A 22081-nucleotide genomic window follows, 5' to 3' on the forward strand; every position below is an offset into this window, starting at 1 on the left:
CTAGATAAAAACTATTAGTATACTCATTTCACAGAGATATCCGCTCTATCTCTTTGCTTGTTTCTATTAGGGTCTGTGGGTATTGAGAAAGGGTGATGTAATTACCTGGGTAATTGCTCCTTAGGGAACCTAATTCCCTTGGTACTGCTCCACTCACAGAGCTTCTGATCAGTTTTATAAGAGGGAGGCAGCATCCCAGCCCAGGGCGAGGAAGATAATGCCAAGATGACAGAGACTTGCCGAGGTGAGCTTTTCTGTCCCACCTGATGTTCAGAGGTCAGTTTTGCTTATGGTTTGTGTTCAAACCTGTGATCTCTACTCCCTGCCTCCTGACAGCTTTCAGGAGTCCTAACCACAATTTAAGGCCCTGTAAATTTGTATTAGGTCAGTCATCACCTCCTTACCTTCCTGAACCTGTGTGGTAGAATGAGAAGCAGCATTTCCTAAACTTGATGGCAGATAAAAGAACAAAAACATCAGAGAACACCACAGAGTCTAGAAATGGTTTTGTTAGCATATTACCTTGGGTCACTCATGCAATGGGCGTATCTTGTTCATATGCTCATCTTTGCCTTTTGCTTCCCTCACAGATGTGGTCTGAGTATCAGTGAAGCAAGGACAAGGAAGAGAACTATTAACAGAAAGTAGGAGAGACGCTGATAGTGATTTTCCCCTTCTGGGAATGCCTGACAGAGTGGGGGGAATACTAAGGTTCCCTGGTTGCTGAATCTCACACTAAATATTCAGAGCCACTTTCCAAGGAAAGAATTAACATTTTTATCTTTAAAAATAAAGAAATGAATGTGAACACAGGTAAAGCAGGTAAGATTGTACTGCATGGAGGATTCACTTCTAGTTCTGTTTAGCTCCAGGAGTGTAGTATTCACTGTACTGCTTTCTCTTTCATTCTGCTAATTCGTTGTGTCCTATTACATTGTCCCAAATGATGCCTTTTGTCACCTCCTAACCTCAAATAATTCTTAAGCTCAAATGTGTTTTAAGATCTCTTTCAGAAAACGTGTTTAAGATCTCTCCTCTGGAGATCTCTCTCTGTCTGGAGAGACTCTGAAGAAGCAAGATAAGATATATAGAAAAACAAGAAAGATAGGAAAAAAAAACATAACATGTTAAGATCTCTGTCTGGAGAGACTCTGAAGAAGTGAGATAAGAGATATAGAAAAATAAGAGAGATAGGAAAAAAATGTATAACATGGAGGGGGAGAGGAAAAAAGGGAGAACTTAGTTTCATGAATCCAACAAAATATGCCTCTTACAAATTTCAGGTCATTTGGGATGTGGCAGACAAGATGTAAGGTGCAATGGGACCATGAGTTCAGTAGGAAACACGTGGCAGAAACAGCTGCTCAGGCCAGAAACAGATCAATGTGCATATTTGGTCCATTTAAAGAACTAAGAATATATTGAAATTTTGGATAAAGTAACCTAGGGGGCATAAAATAAGGAGGAGAGGCATAAAAATGAGGAGGAAAAATTTTCCTCAAGTCCCTCAGCCATATAGGGTTCTGATATGTGTGATCATTTGTCAATGTCAATGATTTGTCCTTGAATTTCCCTGCCCTGTAGTTTTTATAGCACAGACATGGACTATATCACAGAGTTTTTCCTAAGCCAGTATCTACTGAGTTCAACTGCATCAGAGCATAAGTCCCTCAGGATCCTGTATTTATTCAGGCAGTAACTTTTTTTTTTCTTTTTTTTCTTTCCACATTTTCATGATAGGAAAAATTATAAAAAAATTAATGATCTCAAAATTCTAGTAAATCAACAGTCTTCATTTTTTCTAATAGAAAAATTTGGAAAAAATTCAGTGATTTTAATATCCCAGTGACCTCAACAGTTTTATTTTCTATGTTTCATTTCAGTTTTTGTCAGCATGCTTGCTATCTTATCTTTTCTTTTGTTTGTGCACCACACCACACCCAACTTAATTTAGCCTAGAAAATGTCTACTAATTCTTCAAATCTCAGGTAAAATATCACTTTCTGAAGAAAGCTTTTTCTGAATTTTAAGAATAAATTAGGTTTTTACCTTGAAAACACTCTCCTGCTATTCTGAATTTTTTTATAGCACTTAATAGAATTATAACTAGACTGGAGAGAAGACGTCAGCATATGTGATGATTGCATATAAATGTTTTTGGCAGAAGATATGTTTTCTGTGACCTATAGTCAAAAGTTGCTGAGAGTGTTTTCTCAGTAGGCCCAGCACTCTGGGTTGCCTGGTTCCAGAACGGTGCTTGACATAGAGGAGTGCTGATTGATTATAGATCTACAGAGCAATGATAGTATAAAACAGTGAAGTCCTTGTTTCTGGATAAGTTTAGCAGTGGCAGAACAGAGAGTTCATATCAGAGAAATACAAATTTCCAACACATGTGGGAAGTATGTTGATATATATATAAATATATAAGTAGGAGTGTGTGTTTATATCTCTGTGTGTGTGTGTGTGTGTGTATGTTTGGGTTGAGTGAGTTGAAAACTACATTCAGAGGTCCTTCCTACCCTGCTAGTTCAGGCTTTTATTGTTATAATTGCAGTGGCCCAGACAATGCTTGGCTAGAAACACACCCATTGTAGGCAGATGGTTTTCTCCTCTCCCCCACTCCCTTCCTCTCCCTGTCTAAAAGAACATACCTAGACAATCTGTTCAGATTCTCAGTGTTGCTGCTTCAGCATATTAAGCTGTGTGTCTGAGCCAGAAAAAAAAAGTCCAATGGATGAGGTAAGTTTTTTAAGAGAACTTTTGAATCAACAGATTATAGATGCCATCATGGAGAGAGTATTTTCATAAACCTGAAAGTGTACAGACAAATCCATCAACCTAGGTTCCGACCTCCTCCTGAATCACCCAGGCCTTTACACATAATCTTTCCATTTGCTTCCTAGTCTTTTCAAAGCATAGAATGGCTAAACCTAGTGTAGCTCCAAACTCCATGCAGTTCCAGTTTAGTTCTCCTGCCATTTGCTCTAGGCTCTAGTTACCACTATTTCAGCGGCTTTAAACTTTAATTATTTATACAGCTATACTCATTCATCAGGTACTTTTTAGCTGTTTTTACATATCATGTTCTGCACCTCATATTTATACCCATATTTACCAAAACTTAGTCCATGTTCCCAACAATAGTCCATATCTTGTGCTAGGAACTTTGTATACGTGTCTGTCTCCCCAGCAGCTTTTAAGAGCCAAGCATCTCCACATTAATACAGGGCAATCATTTCTTTTTTAGCTGATCCAAGATGCGCTATAAATTACCTGCATAATTTTCTATCTGTCCAGCACTTCTCTGGGATAGCAACTGTAGCATCCTCTGTACTGCAACTTTCCTGATGATGGCCATTTGTTGGTTTTCAGAAATAAGACCTTTAGCCACATAAATCTATGAGTTTGTTTTCTTCTTCTCTTTCCTCAGTGCCCAGTGATCTTTCTACATAATGATGTCATCTCATTCATTTTTCCCTGGTTTTCAAGGTGGTATTGATCCCATGGGATGAGATTTCAACATGAAAAATTCCAATAGCTCCTTGGAGTTCCTACCTACGATGTTCATTTTGGTTGGCATCCCAGGGCTAGAGGCAGAGCACCACTGGATATCGGTGCCCTTTTGCCTAATGTACATGATAATCTTCCTTGGAAATGGCACCATCCTCTATGTCATCAGAACAGAGGCCACCTTACATCAGCCCATGTATCTCTTCCTTGCCATGCTAGCACTGGCTGAAGTTGGGGTCTCTGCATCCACCTTGCCTACAGTGCTAGGCATATTTCTATTTGATGCCACTGAGATTAGTTTTGGAACATGTCTTTTCCAGATGTTTTGTATCCATTCTTTCTCCATTATGGAGTCAGCTGTGCTGCTGGCCATGTCTGTGGACCGCTTTGTGGCCATTTATAGTCCACTGCACTATACAGCCATCCTGACACTGCCCCGCATCTTCAGTGCAGGAGCTCTCATTGGGCTGAAAAGCATTGTGCTCATGACGCCACTGCCCATTCTCCTCCAGCGCCTACCCTTCTGTGGTCACAATGTCCTCTCCCATTCTTATTGTCTTCACCCCAACCTCATCCATCTGCCTTGTGGAAACATTTCTATTAACAATATCTATGGGCTTTTCATTGTTATTTCCACTTTCGGGTTGGATTCGTTGCTGATTGTGGTCTCCTATGGACTCATACTCCACACTGTGCTCGGTATTGCCACTGGTGAAGGGAGGAAGAAGGCACTCAGCACATGTGGCTCACATGTCTGTGCCGTGCTCGCCTACTACGTGCCTATGATTGGCTTGTCTATGGTGCACCGCTTTGGAAATCACGTGTCTCCTCTGGTGCAAGTCATGATGGCCAATGCTTATCTCTTTTTCCCACCTGTTGTCAACCCCATTGTTTACAGCATTAAGACCAAAGAGATATGTCATGGCATTGTCCAAATGCTATCAAAAAAAAGACCCAGAGTTTAGCTAATGGCCAAAGTAAAACAGGCAGTTTTTGCTTTGTATAATTACGGGTGACCTTAGCTTTGCAGTTAATACAGTTAATGTTACCTTAAATCGTGGTGTCTAATATGAGGTTCTCCATAGTCTGGCTGTGAACTGAAGTGGGATGTAGGAAGGAGTGGGTAATGTTTGGCAGAAAGTACACAAATATGAGGTGATTCTCAAACATATTTTGTAACATGAGGTTTTATTTTCCCAATTCCTTACATGCCTAGAGTAGGAATACAGAAAGGATTGTATGAAAACACAGCAACTCCTTCATCTTCACTTAACTTTTCCTTGACTCAGTCTCTTCCTCTGTAAGACGTGGATGATAATTATATTACATACTTGTATTTTGGTTAGGATTAAATATAATCTGTATATAAACTATTTGAATAGAATGCTACCAGTTCAATCAAAGTCTAACCTATATGCTTTAGCTTTAGTGTCCAGCTTCTCGCATTCACCAGACAACTTTCTTCCTCCCTGGCATTCTCTCCTGCATCATGTCACATGGCTACATGGAGTACTTCCTGGGTGAAGGCTCAACTACAACTCAGGCTTTACCTTTACAAAAACAAGCTATGTAACCTAATTTTATGCGCCCTCATATTAAGCTGAATTTTTTAAAAAGATAAAATTTTTATAAGGCAGCAGACATAACCTCTTTCCACCGTGTTTAAATAATACCTCATGTCTCCTCTGAGCTAATGCTCTGATGCTACATTTCTCAGTGTGGCCTCCTCTCAGCTTTTAATTTTTTGTTTAAGCCCCAGAGAACATTCTAGTTCCCATTATTTACTCTTTTATGGTGACCTCTCACTGGCCTCTATAATTTCTCTACATTTTTGGCTCTCTTACTACATTTCATTTCTAAATGTTTTCCTGTATTTCTTTATCTCAATTAGATTTGCTAGAGGGTTTTTAATTACTTTGGCTCTTTCAAAAACAATATTTGAATGTATTTAATTCTTCTGTTTATTTTTCCACTTAAAAAATTCAGTATATTTTTTTTTATTTTCTCCATTTCTTCTAAATTTTATTTTGCATTTCTTTCCTAAATTCTTGAGTTAAATGACCTTTTTTAGGACACTTTTGGGTGAACATTGTTAAACTCCACCAATTCTGGGAACCCGTTAGTGCTATGTATTTCCTGACAAGCACATAAACAATTTTCATTCTCAGAACACTTCAAAAATTAGTAGCCATTCATTTCAGTCATCATTTTTATTCATTTATTTAAAGAATAAAAGTCTTCATTTACTCCTTAGGGGGGCAGTCTATCCCCCCTTTATAAAAAAGCTGATTCTTCATAATAATTCATCCTTCAAACCACTTTAATTTGGTTTCTCTTCCTATCACCTACTGAAATATCTTTCCAAAGCTTACCAGTGACATTTGTGTTTCCAAATTGAATAGATATTTTAATACTCATTTTTCTAAACAGCTGGGCCACTAGACCACGGTGACAATTCCCTTTAATTGCTTGGTCTCTGACCTGATTCTAGTTTTCCCTGTTTTCCTCCCTCTCTCTGAGCAGTATTTCAGTCACCTCCACTTTTTCTTCTATACCTACCCAACTGCTAAATTTCACACTTCCTTTTCGATCCATCTTGAGCTTCCTTCTATTCTCAACCTAATTTCTTGCCTATTATCACATCAGGTCCTAGGTTCTTGGCTACCATCAATATTCCAAAGATTCCCATAACTCCTGTCCTGGTGGGCCTTATGTGCAACTGTCCTTTCTCTTGGATGGCTTCTATGCAAATTAAATGTAACATGTGAAAACCATGAAGAAAATGGCAGTGTACAAATGGATTAAACATTTTTCTCAGAGGAGATAAAGTGTCACTGATAAAAAGAGGTCATGGAAACCAGTAACAAACAGAACTGATAAGAACATTGCAGAAATCCATTCAATTGTACATCAAAATTGTCAGCTGGCTGTGAGAAGCATAGCAGACCAATGAAACATCAATAAAGAAACAGCAAGATTTTAACTGAAAATCATGAGAAAGATGGGGCTCTTACATCATGACAATGCACCAGCTCACACAGCACTGTCTGTGAGGGAGTTCTTAGCCAATAAACTAATAACTGTACTGGAACACCCTCCCTACTCACCCAATCTGGCCCCTACTGACTTTTGTTTTTAACCCAAAGATAAAGGAAGTATTGAAATAAGCCATTTTAATTACATTCAGGACTTCAAAGGCAATCGGAAGACAGCTTTTATAGAAAAAAAAGTGTTCCAAAATTGTTTTGAAAGATTGACCATGTGCTGGCATCAGTGAATAGATTCCCAAGGTAGTACTTTGAAGGGGGATAGTCAGCAATGAGAAATGCAGCACTTTTTCTAGTATGAGATCAAGAACTTGTCAGGCCTTTTTATATCAATAAAATGTAAGATAAAAGGGGCTTAGGAATCAACTCTTATAATTCAGATTCAAGACTGTGTCAACACTTTGAATTTCTTGTTCCTATTTCTCTTGAATATGCCTAATGGAAGGTTTTATCCCTAAAAGAAACATTATCAGTTTATAGATTTAAAAATAATCCTAACCCCTTGAAGTAATTCAGAGCAATCCCCTCTTGTAGGAGAACATGTTTATAATTCCCTGCTGGATTGGTCGGGTCTTAACACTGTAGATGATGGGGTTGAGCACAGGTGGCACAAACAGGTAGATGCTAGACATGAGTGTGTGGACCATAGGTGAAGCATGCTTGGCAACACGATGCATCACAGACACACCAATCATAGGCACATAATATATAAGCACTGCACAAATATGTGACACACATGTGTTGAGGGCCTTCCACCGTCCCTCCCCAGAAGCAATGCCCAGCACTGTGCAAAGAATAAGCACATAAGAGACCACAATGAGCAGTGAATCAAGTCCAAAAGTGGACAGAACAATGGCCAAGCCCAGAACACTATTGAGCTTAGTATCAGCACAAGGCAGTTGGATCAGGTCTGAGTGGAGGCAGTAGGAGTGAGAGAGGACATTAATGTGACAATAGGGAAGTTGCTTCAGAAGGACTGGGAGTGGGGCCATGAGTGCCACACTTTTCAGTGTAATGCCCAGACCCATGCAGATAATACGGGGCAGGGTCAGGATGACTGTATAGCGCAGTGGGTTGTAGATGGCTACAAAGCGGTCATAACTCATAGCCAATAGGACTCCTGACTCCATGCAAGAGAAGGTATGAATGAAAAACATCTGGGCCAGGCAGCCATCGAAGTCAACTTTTTGGGCATCAAGCCAAAGAATGCCCATAACAGTAGGCAGTGTAGACACAGAGACGCCCACCTCGGTTATAGCTAACATAGAAAGGAACAGGTACATGGGCTCATGGAGGGCAGGGTCTGTCTTAACTGCTGCCATAATTAGGGTGTTGCCTACAATGGCTACAATGTACATGGTGAAGAAAGGGATGGAGAGCCAGCCATGTTGAGACTCCAGTCCTGGGATGCCAGTCAGGAAGACAGACAGAAGATCAAGACTTCCATTGCTCTCGGTTCCCATGCCACCAAGAGCAGCGATCAACCTTCACCTGCCATTTGAAAAAAAGAGAAAAAAAAAGCAAACCTGAAGTTAGCTTCCACCTTTTGGTCTTCTACCTTAGAAGTACACCTCAAAAACTGAAGGACATGGTAGGAGGTGAAAGAAGGTGGAGTCATTGATGTCATTCTGAATAAAAAGTAATAGACATCCTCTTCTCTCCTGTTCCCCTGACTCTAGAATCCTAAAATGTTGCACAGAAAGGAGGTATTTCAGAATGTTGATATTTTCTTAAAACTTTTCAATGTTTTTTATTAATACACAACACATATTTGCACATGCTTATGAGGCACATTTGATATTTTATTACATACATAGAATGTGTAATGATCAAGTCAAGTAACTGAGATTACCCATCACCTTGAGCAAATACCATGTCAATGTATTATATTTCACGTCCTCTCCTCTAACTCCTTTGAAATATGCAATGCTATCATCACCTTACTTTGCTAGCATACATTAAATCTTACTCCCTCTAACTAATACTATGTTGGTACCCATTAACCAAACCCTCTTCACTAACACCCACTCACCATAATAAAAATAATGTAACATAGTAAATTAAATTTGCAAAATCTTTAAAGAAACAATAATAGAGAAGTAAGAAGGTGTAATCTAATAGTGAGTTCATTCATTCACTCAAAATATTGGATGTAAGAAATACCGAGAATATAAATGTCTTAATGTAATAACTAAGAAAATACCGTGAATGCTATGTTAACCAGTTTGATGAAAACATTTCAAATTGTATATAAAACAAGCACATTGTACCCTATGATTGCATTAATGTACAGTTATGATTTAATTTTTAAAAAAAAGAAAAAGAAAAGAAATACTGAGAATCAATTCTTTACCTTGTAACTACCTTATGTTCTGGTGAAATGGTCCCTACATCTAAAGAGTTTAGTAAGAATGCTCCATTGGAGTGAATGAATAGATAGAGGAAAGTATAGGGAACACAAGAAGCTATGATTGTGGAAACAAGTACAACATAATAATAAGGATAACCCAAGAATAGCAATTCAGTACTCTTTTTATTCTTCATGCACCAGCCCTGCTGAAACTCTGTGCATTCTATTTTGCACAGCCCTGAAAATTAACAACTTTCCTGACATGTGAAATGTGTTTTCTTGTGCCTCTTATTCATAAATTTATCTTTGAACTACTTTATAGATAAGAGGTACTCAACTTTCATGTATCACCTGGGAGAACTTGAAAACTCCAGTGCTCAGGTAGTACACTGTATTAATTAAATTGGAATCTCTGGATACAGTGTCCAAAATTATCAATGTGTTCTAAAGCTCCCCAGGTGATCCTAACCTTGAGGGTCATTCCAGAATTACTTTGTAACGTCCCATTTACTTTACAATGACAATTGTTTTGACTAAAACAAAAATAGTAAGCATTTCATAACCCCTTCACCTTTTTTTACAGAAAATCTTCCCAATCCTCTCATGACCTGAAACTTAAACATTTCTTTGTGTTTTATCATCTGCTGGACTCTTCAGCATCCTCAAGCTCTTGTAAATAAACTTGGATTTGTTCATAGTGCTCCAGGGTAGTACCCACAAATGCAGCCTGGGGTTGGGACTACCATTGCATATCATCTCCTTAAAGGTGCAAATAAAGGAGAGAAAGGCTTGGTAGGGACATTTGGGGTCTTTATCTAATCATCCCTCCTAAGGCTGACCAACCTCACCAGAGGATGCTTGCCACTCCCCAAACTTCATCTTTGGTAAGAAGTAATAATGAAGCCCTGGGCATACCAGCCTTGACCCATGTGAGGAAGCACATCCAGGAGAGGGAAAGAAAAGGTTAGTCCCCAGGAGACCATCATCCCAGGAAATTCACTCTATCTTTGGGTAGTGAAAGTGACCAGAGGAGTAATTGCCTCACTACCAAGCTGCCTCACTGGAGTGTCATAACAATCACATAAAGTGATTTGCCTGAAGCCAGTGGCTGATCTGAGACTAGAATCCAGTTTTTTCAATGGTAAGTCTTATGGTCTTCCTATGAAACCCATTAGCCAGCCTTCTGAGGCTGAAGTCACCTAAATAAGAAGGATGAGAAGGTGCCGGAGAAGCCGGTTATCTTTAATTTCCCCATGAGGAAAAAAGACTGAATAGCAGACATTATTTCCAGCCTACTGTGCAAACTGCGGGTCAGACGTTAAGAAGTAGGAGTTATTGGGTGGCACCTGTGGCTCAAAAGAGTAGGGTGCCAGCCCCATGTGCTAGAGGTAGTGGGTTGAAACCCAGCCCCAGCCAAAAAAAAAAAAAAAAAAAAGACGTAGGAGCTATTGACCTTTTGATGTATACATTTCTTAGCACTCTACTAATTCATTGGTCAACCTGATAGGCCTCTAGAATGTGAAACCAGCATTCAGTGTTTCACCCACAGAGAGAACCTTCCTCAGATTCAGCACTATCCATGATGAGGATTTCATCGCATCCTGAAATCACTATCTTGCCTGGTCAGATCTCACTGACTTATAAGGTGCTTTCTCACATGTGGGCTTTAAACTGCTCTTTACACATCACAGGTAATAAGCTACAGACACAGAGACACATTAATCTTAATCAGGTATTACCTGAAGATTGTTCATAGTACGTACTTTCTTGCAGAACTCTTATATTCTTATGTAAGTATCTATAATTAATTGAATTATTTGTTTCATGTATGTATCCCCTACTAGATTATAAACTTCACCAAAGAATGTATGATACTGACTGTTAATGTGTACTTCTTTGTGTGTGTGTGTGTGTGTGTGTGTGTGTGTTTGCCTTGTATCATTAACTACCCAATACTAGGACAGAATGAAATACATGGCAAATGCTTAATAAATATTATAACCAGATGAATAAATACCTAAAAGGGTAAGTAGTATTGGAAGTATCAATCATGATACCCTGTCACCTTCCTTTTTCATGTAAGCTGTGCTGAATGCCTTCAGCTGCTTCCCAACGTTTCTGATTTCTAATTTCCCTACCAAATATAACCTCCTATCAGGATGACCAATGAATAGAGAGTCAATATGAATCAATAGTCCAATAGGGAGCTTTTTCTAGCATTGTGTAAACACAAAATATTTAGAATGTGCAGCTTTTCCTAACACTATTTGAGTAAAATAGTAACTTCCTCATCTGTGACTTAGCATTATCTTACCGAATTTTTCTTATTTTATTAAGTTACATCTATAATTCTGTGCCCCCTGTGAGATGTGGAACTCTTTTAGAGTCAGACGTGTGCCTGGATCATCCTTGCTTCTCCAGCAAATCACTTGATGCTGACACAAAGACATGCTCAAATCATCGTTAATAAGTAAAAGTATGGGTAGAACACTCAAGCCATGATTGACGTATATTCAGTTCTGAGTTCCATACTCCAGATAGGAGTTAAAACTACTGCAACACATGTCAAAAGTAAAGAGAACTAAGTCACATAAAGGGTGTTGCAGAAACAAGTGATGCTCCATGTTGACAAGAGGAGATTGCCATAGAGATGAGTAGGGACGGGTGGTGAGAGGCAGAGATCACAGGGAGAGAGTAGGGATGGGTGGTGAGAGGCAGAGATCACAGGGAGAAAATCTAGGGCTCTTGTAAGGATGTTTTCCTAGGAGTCAAAGCTGCATGATAAACAAATGAGCTTCTGACCAGTGGAGATGATCGAGCAGAAAGTGGATAATCTTTAATGGGAATGCTGGAAACAGAATGATACCATCTGCTGAATTGGGGTTGAAGTCCCTGGGGTCTAAGGGTTTAGACTGGCCAGGTGTCTTCTATTCTATAATAAATGGCATGGCCGTGTGTGTGTGTGTGTGTGTGTGTGTGTGTGTGTGTGTATGGAATGAAGAAGAGGCACATGATTAATCCCTACTGTATGACCATCCGTGTGCCGTTTACCTCTAGATCAGTGGTTCTCAACCTTCCTGATGCCATGACTCTTTAATACAGTTCCTGTGGGTCACATCCCACACGTTGAGAACTGCTGCTCTGGAGTCTGTCAACCTTATCAGACAGTCTCTGGGTGACCCCAAGGATATTTAAATAAATATTTTTTTTTTTCTGTAGAAAACCTATGTAAAAATGAGACGTGGAGATTTTTAATCTGTCCAGCTGTGCAAACACACACAGCCATTGACAGATCACTCACAGATAGAGAAACATGATGAGGCAGTCAGGGAGAACCATGAGGAAGCACAAAGAGAATGGTAGATGGAGACAAACTTCTCCTGTACACACCTAGGAGACACTGGCAGGTACAAGCTCACCTGAGAGAGCCTTGTGGAGTGACACTTGGATTGACAGCCAGAGGGTCAGAGCACAGGAAAGGTCCAGAAAGGGCCTCAGGCAGGCACTAGCTAAGAGCAGAGGCTGCCTTTATGTGTCTGAGTGGGAGTTCCCCTGGGCAGAGCCTCTGGGGTCCTGCTGCACCTGAATGTGATGTTGTGTTCCCCATGGGGCAAGAAGAGAGCTTAGATCGCACCTTGGGAATAGGAAGATGAGAAGAAGCTAAAACACTTCCCATGGAGACTCAGCCCTCTCCCCACAGATAAAATAAAATTCCAATTCCCTCTTGTGATGAAGAAGATGGAAACAAACTCCTGCAAGCTCCACAGCCACACTTGTCCACAGCAATCCAGTCTCCAAACTGGAATTACGTACCCAGAAGCTACAGTCCAGGCTAGCTCCATTTTTATTTCATACCCTGTTGTTTTAATCATAAAACTCATCAAAGAAAGGCAAACAATTACGATTATGGTTCTTGTTGCACTTGCATTTTTCTAACTAAATTATTTATTTAATTAACTATGTTAATTAGCTGGATTTACTTTTTACTTTTATTGCTCTAAGGTTTATGATCTTAACACAAACAGAAGATGGGACTGTGAATGCATTCCAGGAGCAGGATGTGAGAAAAGAACCCAATCAGGCAATGTACACAAATCACAGTAGTGACAATTAATACTCAGGAAGCCTTGTGCTCAGACAGACCAATGCTTTTGGTCATAAGAAAGGGACAGAAGAAAAGAGATATTTTTCTCCCTATCTGGTCTGGAGCAACTCTGGCTGTCTTTTCAGACATTTAAACATTCTGCTTTCCCTATCTCCCCCAAAGCACTCACTCTCTCTGAGAGGGCAGCCCCATCCAAGGCAGCCTTGCCTGCCCAGTGACTTGTGAAGCAGACTCTCATTGGGGAAAGGGTGCAGTTTCAGCAAGACAGTTTCTTGATTTTCTTAAAGGGCCCTCGTGACTTTTGCCCTGGGCTTATGGTCTCTTGAATCCACTACTCTCATGAACTAATAATACATCTGAATTAAACAACATTCTCACGAAAAATTTAAGGGCTTCTAAGAGCTCTTCATGACACAAACTTCTGATTTTCTCTAATCATGACTACCTAGGAATTACAGTTAACATATTTCAATTGAAAGATGCCTAAAAGACACATGAAAGTTGTAGATTATATAGCTTAGACACTTTCCTTGTACCAAATTGACATTATCAAAATATTCATCATTGTCTTCCTTCTTTCATGAAATTGAGGGAAAACTTAGCCTATAAATATGAAGAAAACAAGTTTGCTAGCATTATCCCCAAACTTGTGATTTCATAAGTGCGTTACTTTCCAACCGTGCAGACATCATCGCTTTGTCCTACTTCCAGATTTTTTGTCTTCCAGTAAGTGCAACTCTTAGATTTCTCCACATCAGAAGCTCTGGCCCTGAGAAGCACCCAAAATTATTCCTGCCATGGGATTGTTCAATGTCACTCATCCTGCTTTTTTCCTGCTGACTGGTATCCCTGGTCTGGAGAGCTCTCACTCCTGGCTAACAGGCCCTCTCTGTGTGATGTATGCTGTGGCTCTGGGTAGAATCACAGTGATCCTGAAGGCTGTGCAGGTGAAGTCCAGACTACATGAGCCCATGTACTACTTCCTGTCCATGCTGTCCTTCAGCCATGGACCAGGTCCATGGCCACACTACCCACTGTTTTCAGAACCTTCTGCCTGGATGCCCGAACTATTGCCTTTGATTCCTGCCTAATCCAGATGTTTCTCATTCACTCCTTCTCTGTGATGGAGTCGGGTATTTTGCTGGCCATGAGTGTTGAGTGCTATGTGGCTATTTGTGATCCTTTGCACTGTGCCACTGTGCTCACCAATTAAGTCATTGCTGGAATGGGTTTAACTGTGACTTCATCACCCTCATCCCTCTTCCCACACTTATCAAAAAGCTGTCTCTCTGCAGGTCCAACGTTTTTTGGGTTTTTTTTCCACCCCTACTCTGCCTACATCCAAACATAATGAAGCTTCCTTGTTCTGATATTACTATCAACATCTATGGACTATTCGCTTAGAGAGAAGAAAAGGTATATTCAGGCCCCTAGCCATACTGGCCACCAGCCTCACTTTCTGAGTGTCACAAAAGGGACCTGCCCTACCTCAATTAAGCCAACTCTAGGCCTCATCAGCTCTTCCAGGATAAAACTTCTTTTCTATTTCAGTTGCAGTTCAGTTGGATAAGAATTTCTCTTCACTCAAATATTGTTGTAAAAATGAAAACCAGGAGCAGAGGCAGAGACAGTTTATCCTCTGAGTTGGGTTATGTACAGCAAGGGCATTTCCCCATTAGGAGAATATCCCATATTCCATTATGAACTGGACACATTTTCTAACTGTGCTGATGCACTTTGGACTTAGAACCCTCTGTTGTTCTATTTCATTCTCAGATAAGGAGGGATCTATTTGTTGGTGCTTCTACATTTGAGCACAGGCAACTGGATGCCCTCCAGGCAGCTGAGTAGAACATTAGATCCTGAATGCTTTCAGATTTCCTAGGAGTACAGTTTATGTAGTCTAACTTCAAGCAATGAATCGATTCTTTTTCAAAGAATGAGTTACCCTCTGCATGGGAAGAGAAGGACTACTAAACGAGCAGTAATTTGATCTGACTATCAGAAACCAAGATTTGTTCTAATGGTTTTATCATACCAGGAGTAGGTAAGGGTGGTTATGATTGTATTTGTTGTATTTATAATATTAAGGGTTTTTTTCCTTTGCTTCCATTAAGCACAGGAGACTTATTCATCAAATATATATAAAAGAAAATAAGTAGAGGGAATAAATTGTTTATTGTATGATCATATATCTTAGTTGGTTTGATCTGTACACATATAATTAGGGTGTCAGGTGATACCTAAACATTTGCTATTTCATTGAAATTTACATAAACCTCCAAAACTCTTAAAGGTAAAGTATAATCCTCAGCCAAAACTTCCCATAAATTTAGGGAGTATGTATCATTTACCCAAATCAATGGTCATGACAGGCTTTATTTTAAAAGACTTACAGAACGAATTGATCTCTCAAGCCCAGGTCTAAAACAACATGGAGACAATTTGGGGGAGTGGATATAATTATGGTGGTAAAGTATTTTTTCCCCTTTCCCATCAAACTGTTTTTGGTGTGTTTGTGTGCTTGCTTGTTGTGTTTATTTTCTTACATAAGCCCACAATAACTCATTCATTTATTTATTCATTTAACAATATTTATTGAACCTTGCAATGTGCCAAGTACAGTTCTAGATTTGAGGACTTGAAGATTATGGGATGTAGTCATTAAGGTTTGTGAGCAAAAACTACCTGAAGAGATATGGGAGGGCTATGTCAGGACCTCCTGGGATTTGATTAGTAACTACACATTCCTTTTAAATGCCTGCTTACAAAGTTTCACCATGCTTGTAGAGGCTGCAGGATGAGGGGAGTTAGTTAGTAGTGGATATATAATAAGTGGTGATATAAACAGTGAGAGAACAGAATAAACATTGAGAAGCACAGAGCTTTGTATTTAAGGCAAACATCTCATGATGACAGCTAGAAGAAATCAGCATTCTGGGAGAAAATTTATATTTTTACAATGAAAAACAAGCAATAAACAACCATGGTTAAGAGTCAACATTTTTATTAGTCTTAATATCCAAGCTCAGGGTTTCAGAGTGAGATAGATTTTTCTGTAAATGTTGAACCACTTAAAAATTGATAGAGTTACAAGTGGCCTTTTCTGTATTTGAAATACTATTGTGAAAATAAAATCTACTATGTGATTTTAACACAAATTTTAGAATCATAAAATTAAGAAACAATTTTTTTACTAGGTATGCAAGTGGCAAGAAAATTAAATTTGAAACGCAAAAAAAATCCTACTGAACAAATTCAAAACTTTACATACTGCATCATAGGCATTAGTTGGAAATCTTCTTCATTGTCAATTATTCAACAAGGTATGATTCTATTCAACAAGAAGTATGATTCAACATTTAGAATTCAAGTACCTGTAAGAATATTTTTACAAATAATGTAGAAGTAAAAATTTGTGATTATGAAAAGAAAAAGATTTCTAAGACTTTATTCATGTAAACTGGAAAATTTGGTTCTATTTTTAATCAGATCTAGATTTTTTTTCAAAATAGGTTTTTTGTTTTTTGAGACAGAGTCTCGGGCTGTCACCTGTCACCCTGGGTAGAATGCCCTGGCATCATAACTCACAGCAACTTACAATTCTTGGGCTCAAGTGATCCTCTTGTCTCAGTTTTTCTATTTTCAGTAGAGACAGAGGTCTTCCTTTTGCTCAGGCTGGTCTTGAACTTGTGAGGTCAAGCTATCCACCCACCTTGGCCTCCCAAGATGCTAGGGTTACAGACATAAGCCACCACACCCAGCAAAAAATAATTTTTTAATTAAACATCTCAGCCTTCATTCCATACAAAAATATTATGAACATATATGTAACTTATCATTTGCTTAAATGACAACATACTATGTAAAATATTTATTTTACCAGATTAAACAAATACAATTAATTTTACAAATAAAAAATTCATTTTTCACATGTTTGATAATTATAGAATTCATTAATATTTATTAGGCAGTAATAAAACAGGCTACAAATATTTATTTGATGACATTCATATATATTTATAAATTAAAAAATATTTTCTGTACTAAAGAAGTACTCACTCTTCCCAAGCATATGCCATATTAAGTGACATCTCAATTTTATAGTTGAGATTGAGAGGCCTTTTATTAAAGACCTATCAAACACTGAAGTCCATAGTGTAGTTTCTAATATTCATAGATAGATAGTGAAATGTTAGTTTATAAAAGACTTTTTAATAAAAGAGAGATGACCACTATTGTCAACATGACTCTAAGGACTATGGTTTAATCTTTGTTTTCAATGTTTTTCTTTCATTCCTGTTCATAACTGTACAGTGTAGGCTCATACCCTTTTGTCTCCATGTATTAAAAAGTACAATTTCCAGATGGTGGGAAGATTGTCTGGAATCAGAAGTGGGGGTAGAATAGCTTTTCTACCTTCCTGAAAGGGGATAGTTAGACCTTCTCTTTCATGATTTGTATGCCATTCATTTCTTTCTCGTGTCTGATTGCTCTGATGAGGGCATTCAGTACTATGTCGAATAGCTGTGGTGATAGTGGGCACCTTAGTCTTATTCCCTTTCTTAGTGGGAATGTTTTCAACTTTTATCCATTCACTACTGTGTATAACGTTGGCTGTGGGCTGGTCATGTATGGCTTTTATCATTCTGAACTATGTATGAGGACTTGTGACAGTGATGATGGGGACTCCCATAGCTCCATTTGCAGTGTTTGTATAGTGAGTGTGTGGCCCTAGGATTCTTTCTTGAAACCATCCCCATGTGTATGGGTCTCCACAGGTACCTTCCAATTTGAGCAAGTGGAGCTCCCCATCCCATCTCCTTCACTTTGAGTGTCTCTTTTCAGTCCCCTCAAGATTTACAGTGCTCTCTCCAAAAGGGTCCGTCTGTAGAAGGCTTCTACTTGGCAGTTTTTGATCCTATCCTATGATGTGACATGAGCAGACTATTTGGAGTAGGCTTTCATCCTATATTTTTAAAGTTTAAGGATACTCAATATGATCATTTTTAAAGTGAAAATATATTCAAAGTGACTATTCCTTTAAAATTTCATGGATAACACTGGTTTCATCTCTTAATTTTCTATTCAGTTCCATATGTCTATGTCTCTATTTTTGCGCCAATAAATATCTATGATCTCAAGTAACCCCCAATTAGAGCATAATATAATTAGTTTATACATTAATTTTTGTCTGCTTCTGAAATTTACTTCAAAGCATAGTTGTTATTAGTATATTAGGACAAAAAGGATTAAACTTAAGACCTTCTTTCTGGTAGAACCTGAGAGTAGTCATTTGTGCAGCTTGTTACATGATTGATTATAATGTAGTGGAGCATAATATTCTGAGTTAGAGGTTGTAGCCAGACAATTCCACAGTGGCAGGTATCCAATTGTAGATTCTCATCTAAAAGGAGATCAAAAGGCTCCAATGCATAGTCCAACATCAGCAATAACAAAAAACTCCTAAGACACTTGGATTTCCCAGAGGCTGTTCCCTAATCAGAGCTTAGGTATCATTAACATCTTGTGTAGCCTCCTGCGAATCTCCTTCGTCTTGATAGAATAGATAATGGGGTTGAGCATTGGAGGCACTAAGAGATAGACCAGGGATATTAACCTATGCACATACTCAGGGGCATGCTTTCCAAATCTATGGACCATGGACAAACTAATCATGGGCACATAGAAGATTAGCACAGCACAGATATGTGACACACATGTGTTGAGTGTCTTAAGCCTCTCCTTCTGGGAGGCAATGGCCAGCACAGAGTGTAGAATGAGCACATAGGAGAGGAATATAAGCACTGAATCTATACCAAAGGTAGAAATGCCAACACACAGGCCATATATGCTGTTGATGGTTGTGTCTCCACAGGGAAGACGGATCAGGTCAGGGTGCAGGCAGTAGGAATAGGTCAGGACATTGGCCCTGCAGAAAGGCAGTCTCTTCAGGAGGACAGGAAATGGGAAGACCAAGCAGAAGCTGCGGATGATGATGGATGTGCCCATATGGGCCACACGGGTGTCAGTGAGCACTGTGGAATAGCGCAAGGGGTTGCAGATGGCCACACAGCGGTCAAAACTCATGGCCAGCAGGATCCCAGACTCTGTCCAGCAGAAAAAGTGGTTGAAGAACATCTGGGCCAGGCAGGCATCAAAACCAATTGCTGGGGCATGAAAACACATAGCAGCCAGGACAGTAGGCAATGTAGTAAGGGACACACCCAGGTCATTAGCAGACAAAAGAGACAAGAAATAGTACATTGGCTGGTGCAAGCTCTGCTCTTCCTTTATGATAAAGAGGATGAGGGTGTTGCCAAGGATGGAGATCGCATAAAGCAGCAGGAGGAGGGCAGCCAGCCAAGGCTCTAGACCCTTCATCTCTGGAAACCCTGTTAGTGTGAAGCTGGTGGCACTTGAGATGTTGGTCTCAAAGCTCCCCATCATGGCTTCTGAGTGACCTTTGGGGAAATGCAACCAGAGTGAATGGAGGTCAGACAGTGGAAGAAAGGAAGACCAGGGGTAGATGGTGTCTCAGGATAGGAGAGACATGATGCTTAGATTCCAATGCAAAGATCATGACAGTAAGAAATAATCAGCTTATATTTCAGAACCTTTACAATATGGCAGTAGATCTGTTATGGGCTCCAGATCCTTGCCCCTTGAAATCTCTTAACACATTTATAGACATTATCCCCTATTCCCTCTGTGTTACATTTTTATATAGATTCAAATCTTTCACTCATGATGAAAAGTGTTTTTCCCTTTTTCCTTTCTCTCTACCTGTTTTTAGCCATGAGACTATTCAATAAGTGAGGTACGATATGCCCTCTGTGAAGTTTTACTTAATCTCTGCCTACTGATGTACACCCTATCATGTAAGTGATGACACTTTTGTTCATATTCTGTGCTGCTTCTCCTTTCTTGCCGCTGCTTGAGCATCACTCTGGTTCCTCATCTTCTCTTTGTTGCTTGGGCCCCTCCTTTGTGCACTGAGAATCCACAATCTCATTATTCCCCACAGAGGATCATTTTTGCTTCTTTCCTATATGTTCACATTTTATTCTCGGTTTAGACTGAGTACTCTCGATTGCTTTGTGTTAGACCCCCTGGAAAAGCTTTTAAAAAATCTCTGCTCAAACAAAACCCATACCAATTAAATAGAAATTTCTGCAGGTGAAACTCAGGAATCAGCATTTGTTTGAATTTCCAGACATTTCTAATAGCTAGCCAAGTTTGAGAATCAGGGGTTTAGATCACTCCTGGCAGCATTCAAATATGTCCCTTCACTACCACTTCCTCCTCTCTCAGGATCAATTTCAGGAATTATCATCATAGGAAAGAAAGAAACAAACAACAGTAAACATCTTTATTGCCCCTTGATGTCCTTCTAGTAATCATCCACTTCTCTGCTCCTTTTTACACCTAATATTCTCAAACTCATTTTCTACTCATAATTTCCTCCCCACTTCAAATCAATGGATCCCAAATTTATGTCTCCTGCCCAGGCTTCTCTTCTTGCTATGGATTCATGCATCCCTTTCCTGGCATCTCAAGTGTAACATATGCAAGGTTATGAATTCTCTGTCAATTACCAGGCTTGGTTTTCATTGCCATCACCTCATTATCTGTCCAGGTGTTCGTGCCAGAAAAACATGGGAGGCATCCTTAACATGGCTTATCCTGTCCCATTCTCAAGTCTATTCATCTGCTGTTACCTGTTCATTATACTCTCAACCCTGATTTCTCCTCTCTATCTCACTTCCAACTGCAGCCTTCACCTGTAACCAGGATCACTCCAGTCCATTCCAGACTGTTTATCCAGCTTGCTCATTCTTGTCTCTAATCCATTCTCCATGAACCAGCCAAATTATATGTTTATTATACATGTACATATATATAGATACCACACTCCTACTGAAAATCTCCAAATGGTGCCCATAACCTTTTGAAACCACAATTTAAATAACAATTGAAGCCCTTACCAAGACATGCAGAAGCAGTGGCACTACTTGGGAGCTTGTCATCTTCCAATAATTTTAATCATTCTTTCATCACCTTTCTGTTCCTGGTGTTCCCTATTGTACAGCCTTGTGAATGTTTCCTTTGTAGCTCTTCCTATCACACTTTAGATTACAATGCATTATTATCTATTTATTTGCTTATTTGATTAGTACATTTCTCCCTCAATAAGTTTTAAGCCCCCATGATTTTCTGTGTTTCTTCTCTTTTTATCTTCAAGGCATAAGCAAGAGAATGAGCATACAGAGCCCTAGACCAGAACTCAGAGATTATTAGTTCTGATTTTAATTTTTAAAATTAAACTATCTTAAGAAAAAAGATACTAAAGCAAGAGCAATATTTTTAAGTATAAAATAATTCAGATAACTAAAACAACTCTTCAATTCTAATAACTCAATTTAGTTGTAATTTGCCACATACCATATGAATTTGGTTACCTTCGCTTCACATCTATAGAATAGAAAAGGAATGTAGAGTAAAATATCTATGTTTATTCAGATCCCAAGTTCAAAGCATATAACGAATAAATGGTAACCAAGAAAACTGTGATGATTAGGGATATTTAAGGGCTGAGAGTTCCTTGTCCTGTCCCAAAACTGTCTTTACATTTTCTGTTTCTCAGAAAAAAGAAGCACTCTCCTTTTGTGTCAACTTTCTATTCACTCTTTAACAACATCTGGAGTACGAGTTAATCACACTGAAACATCTATACCAATCAAGAGCATCTGAGGCACCCTCTGAGCCAAGTCTCTGCATGCTGGGAACCACAGAGTAAAGTCCTGACACTGAGGCCAGGATAGTGAGATTTCAGGCACCAACAGTTGTAGATGGGGAGTATGAGCATGAGAACAGAAGTGGGGTGCAGGGGAATAAAAAACATCACAAATGACCTCTACTTTCTCAAAAGCTTATACACAATCACTGTAGGATTTTGAGCAATGAATGAGGTTCCTGAGGGCCTTTGTGTGGAAAGAGCTAAGATTCCCCACTTACCTCCACAGAGTAGTTTTGGAGGATAGGAGAAGAGGTAGGTGAAAAGTC

General features: G+C 39.2%; 3 protein-coding genes across 3 annotated transcripts; 1 reads left to right on the plus strand and 2 right to left on the minus strand.

The window, feature by feature from the left end:
• The first annotated feature begins 3524 nt into the window (after positions 1–3524).
• OLR136 (olfactory receptor 51J1) lies at positions 3525–4478 on the plus strand. The gene is given in 3 exon segments (XM_003780998.2): positions 3525–3822; positions 3825–4084; positions 4086–4478. Coding segments are annotated over 3 exon segments (951 nt in total).
• A 2594-nt stretch (positions 4479–7072) lies between these two features.
• OLFR639 (olfactory receptor 51I2) lies at positions 7073–8023 on the minus strand. Its single transcript, XM_003781447.1, has one exon. The coding sequence runs from the start codon at positions 8021–8023 to the stop codon at positions 7073–7075; it is 951 nt and encodes a 316-aa protein (XP_003781495.1).
• A 10494-nt stretch (positions 8024–18517) lies between these two features.
• LOC100944233 (olfactory receptor 51I2-like) lies at positions 18518–19462 on the minus strand. The gene has a single exon (XM_003780999.1). It carries the CDS (start codon positions 19460–19462, stop codon positions 18518–18520), a length of 945 nt encoding a protein of 314 aa, XP_003781047.1.
• Between the last annotated feature and the right edge of the window lie 2619 nt (positions 19463–22081).

This window comes from Otolemur garnettii, unplaced genomic scaffold (assembly GCF_000181295.1).
Source record: "Otolemur garnettii isolate 467f Iridium unplaced genomic scaffold, OtoGar3 scaffold00001, whole genome shotgun sequence".
NCBI classification, from domain to species: Eukaryota; Metazoa; Chordata; class Mammalia; order Primates; family Galagidae; genus Otolemur; species Otolemur garnettii.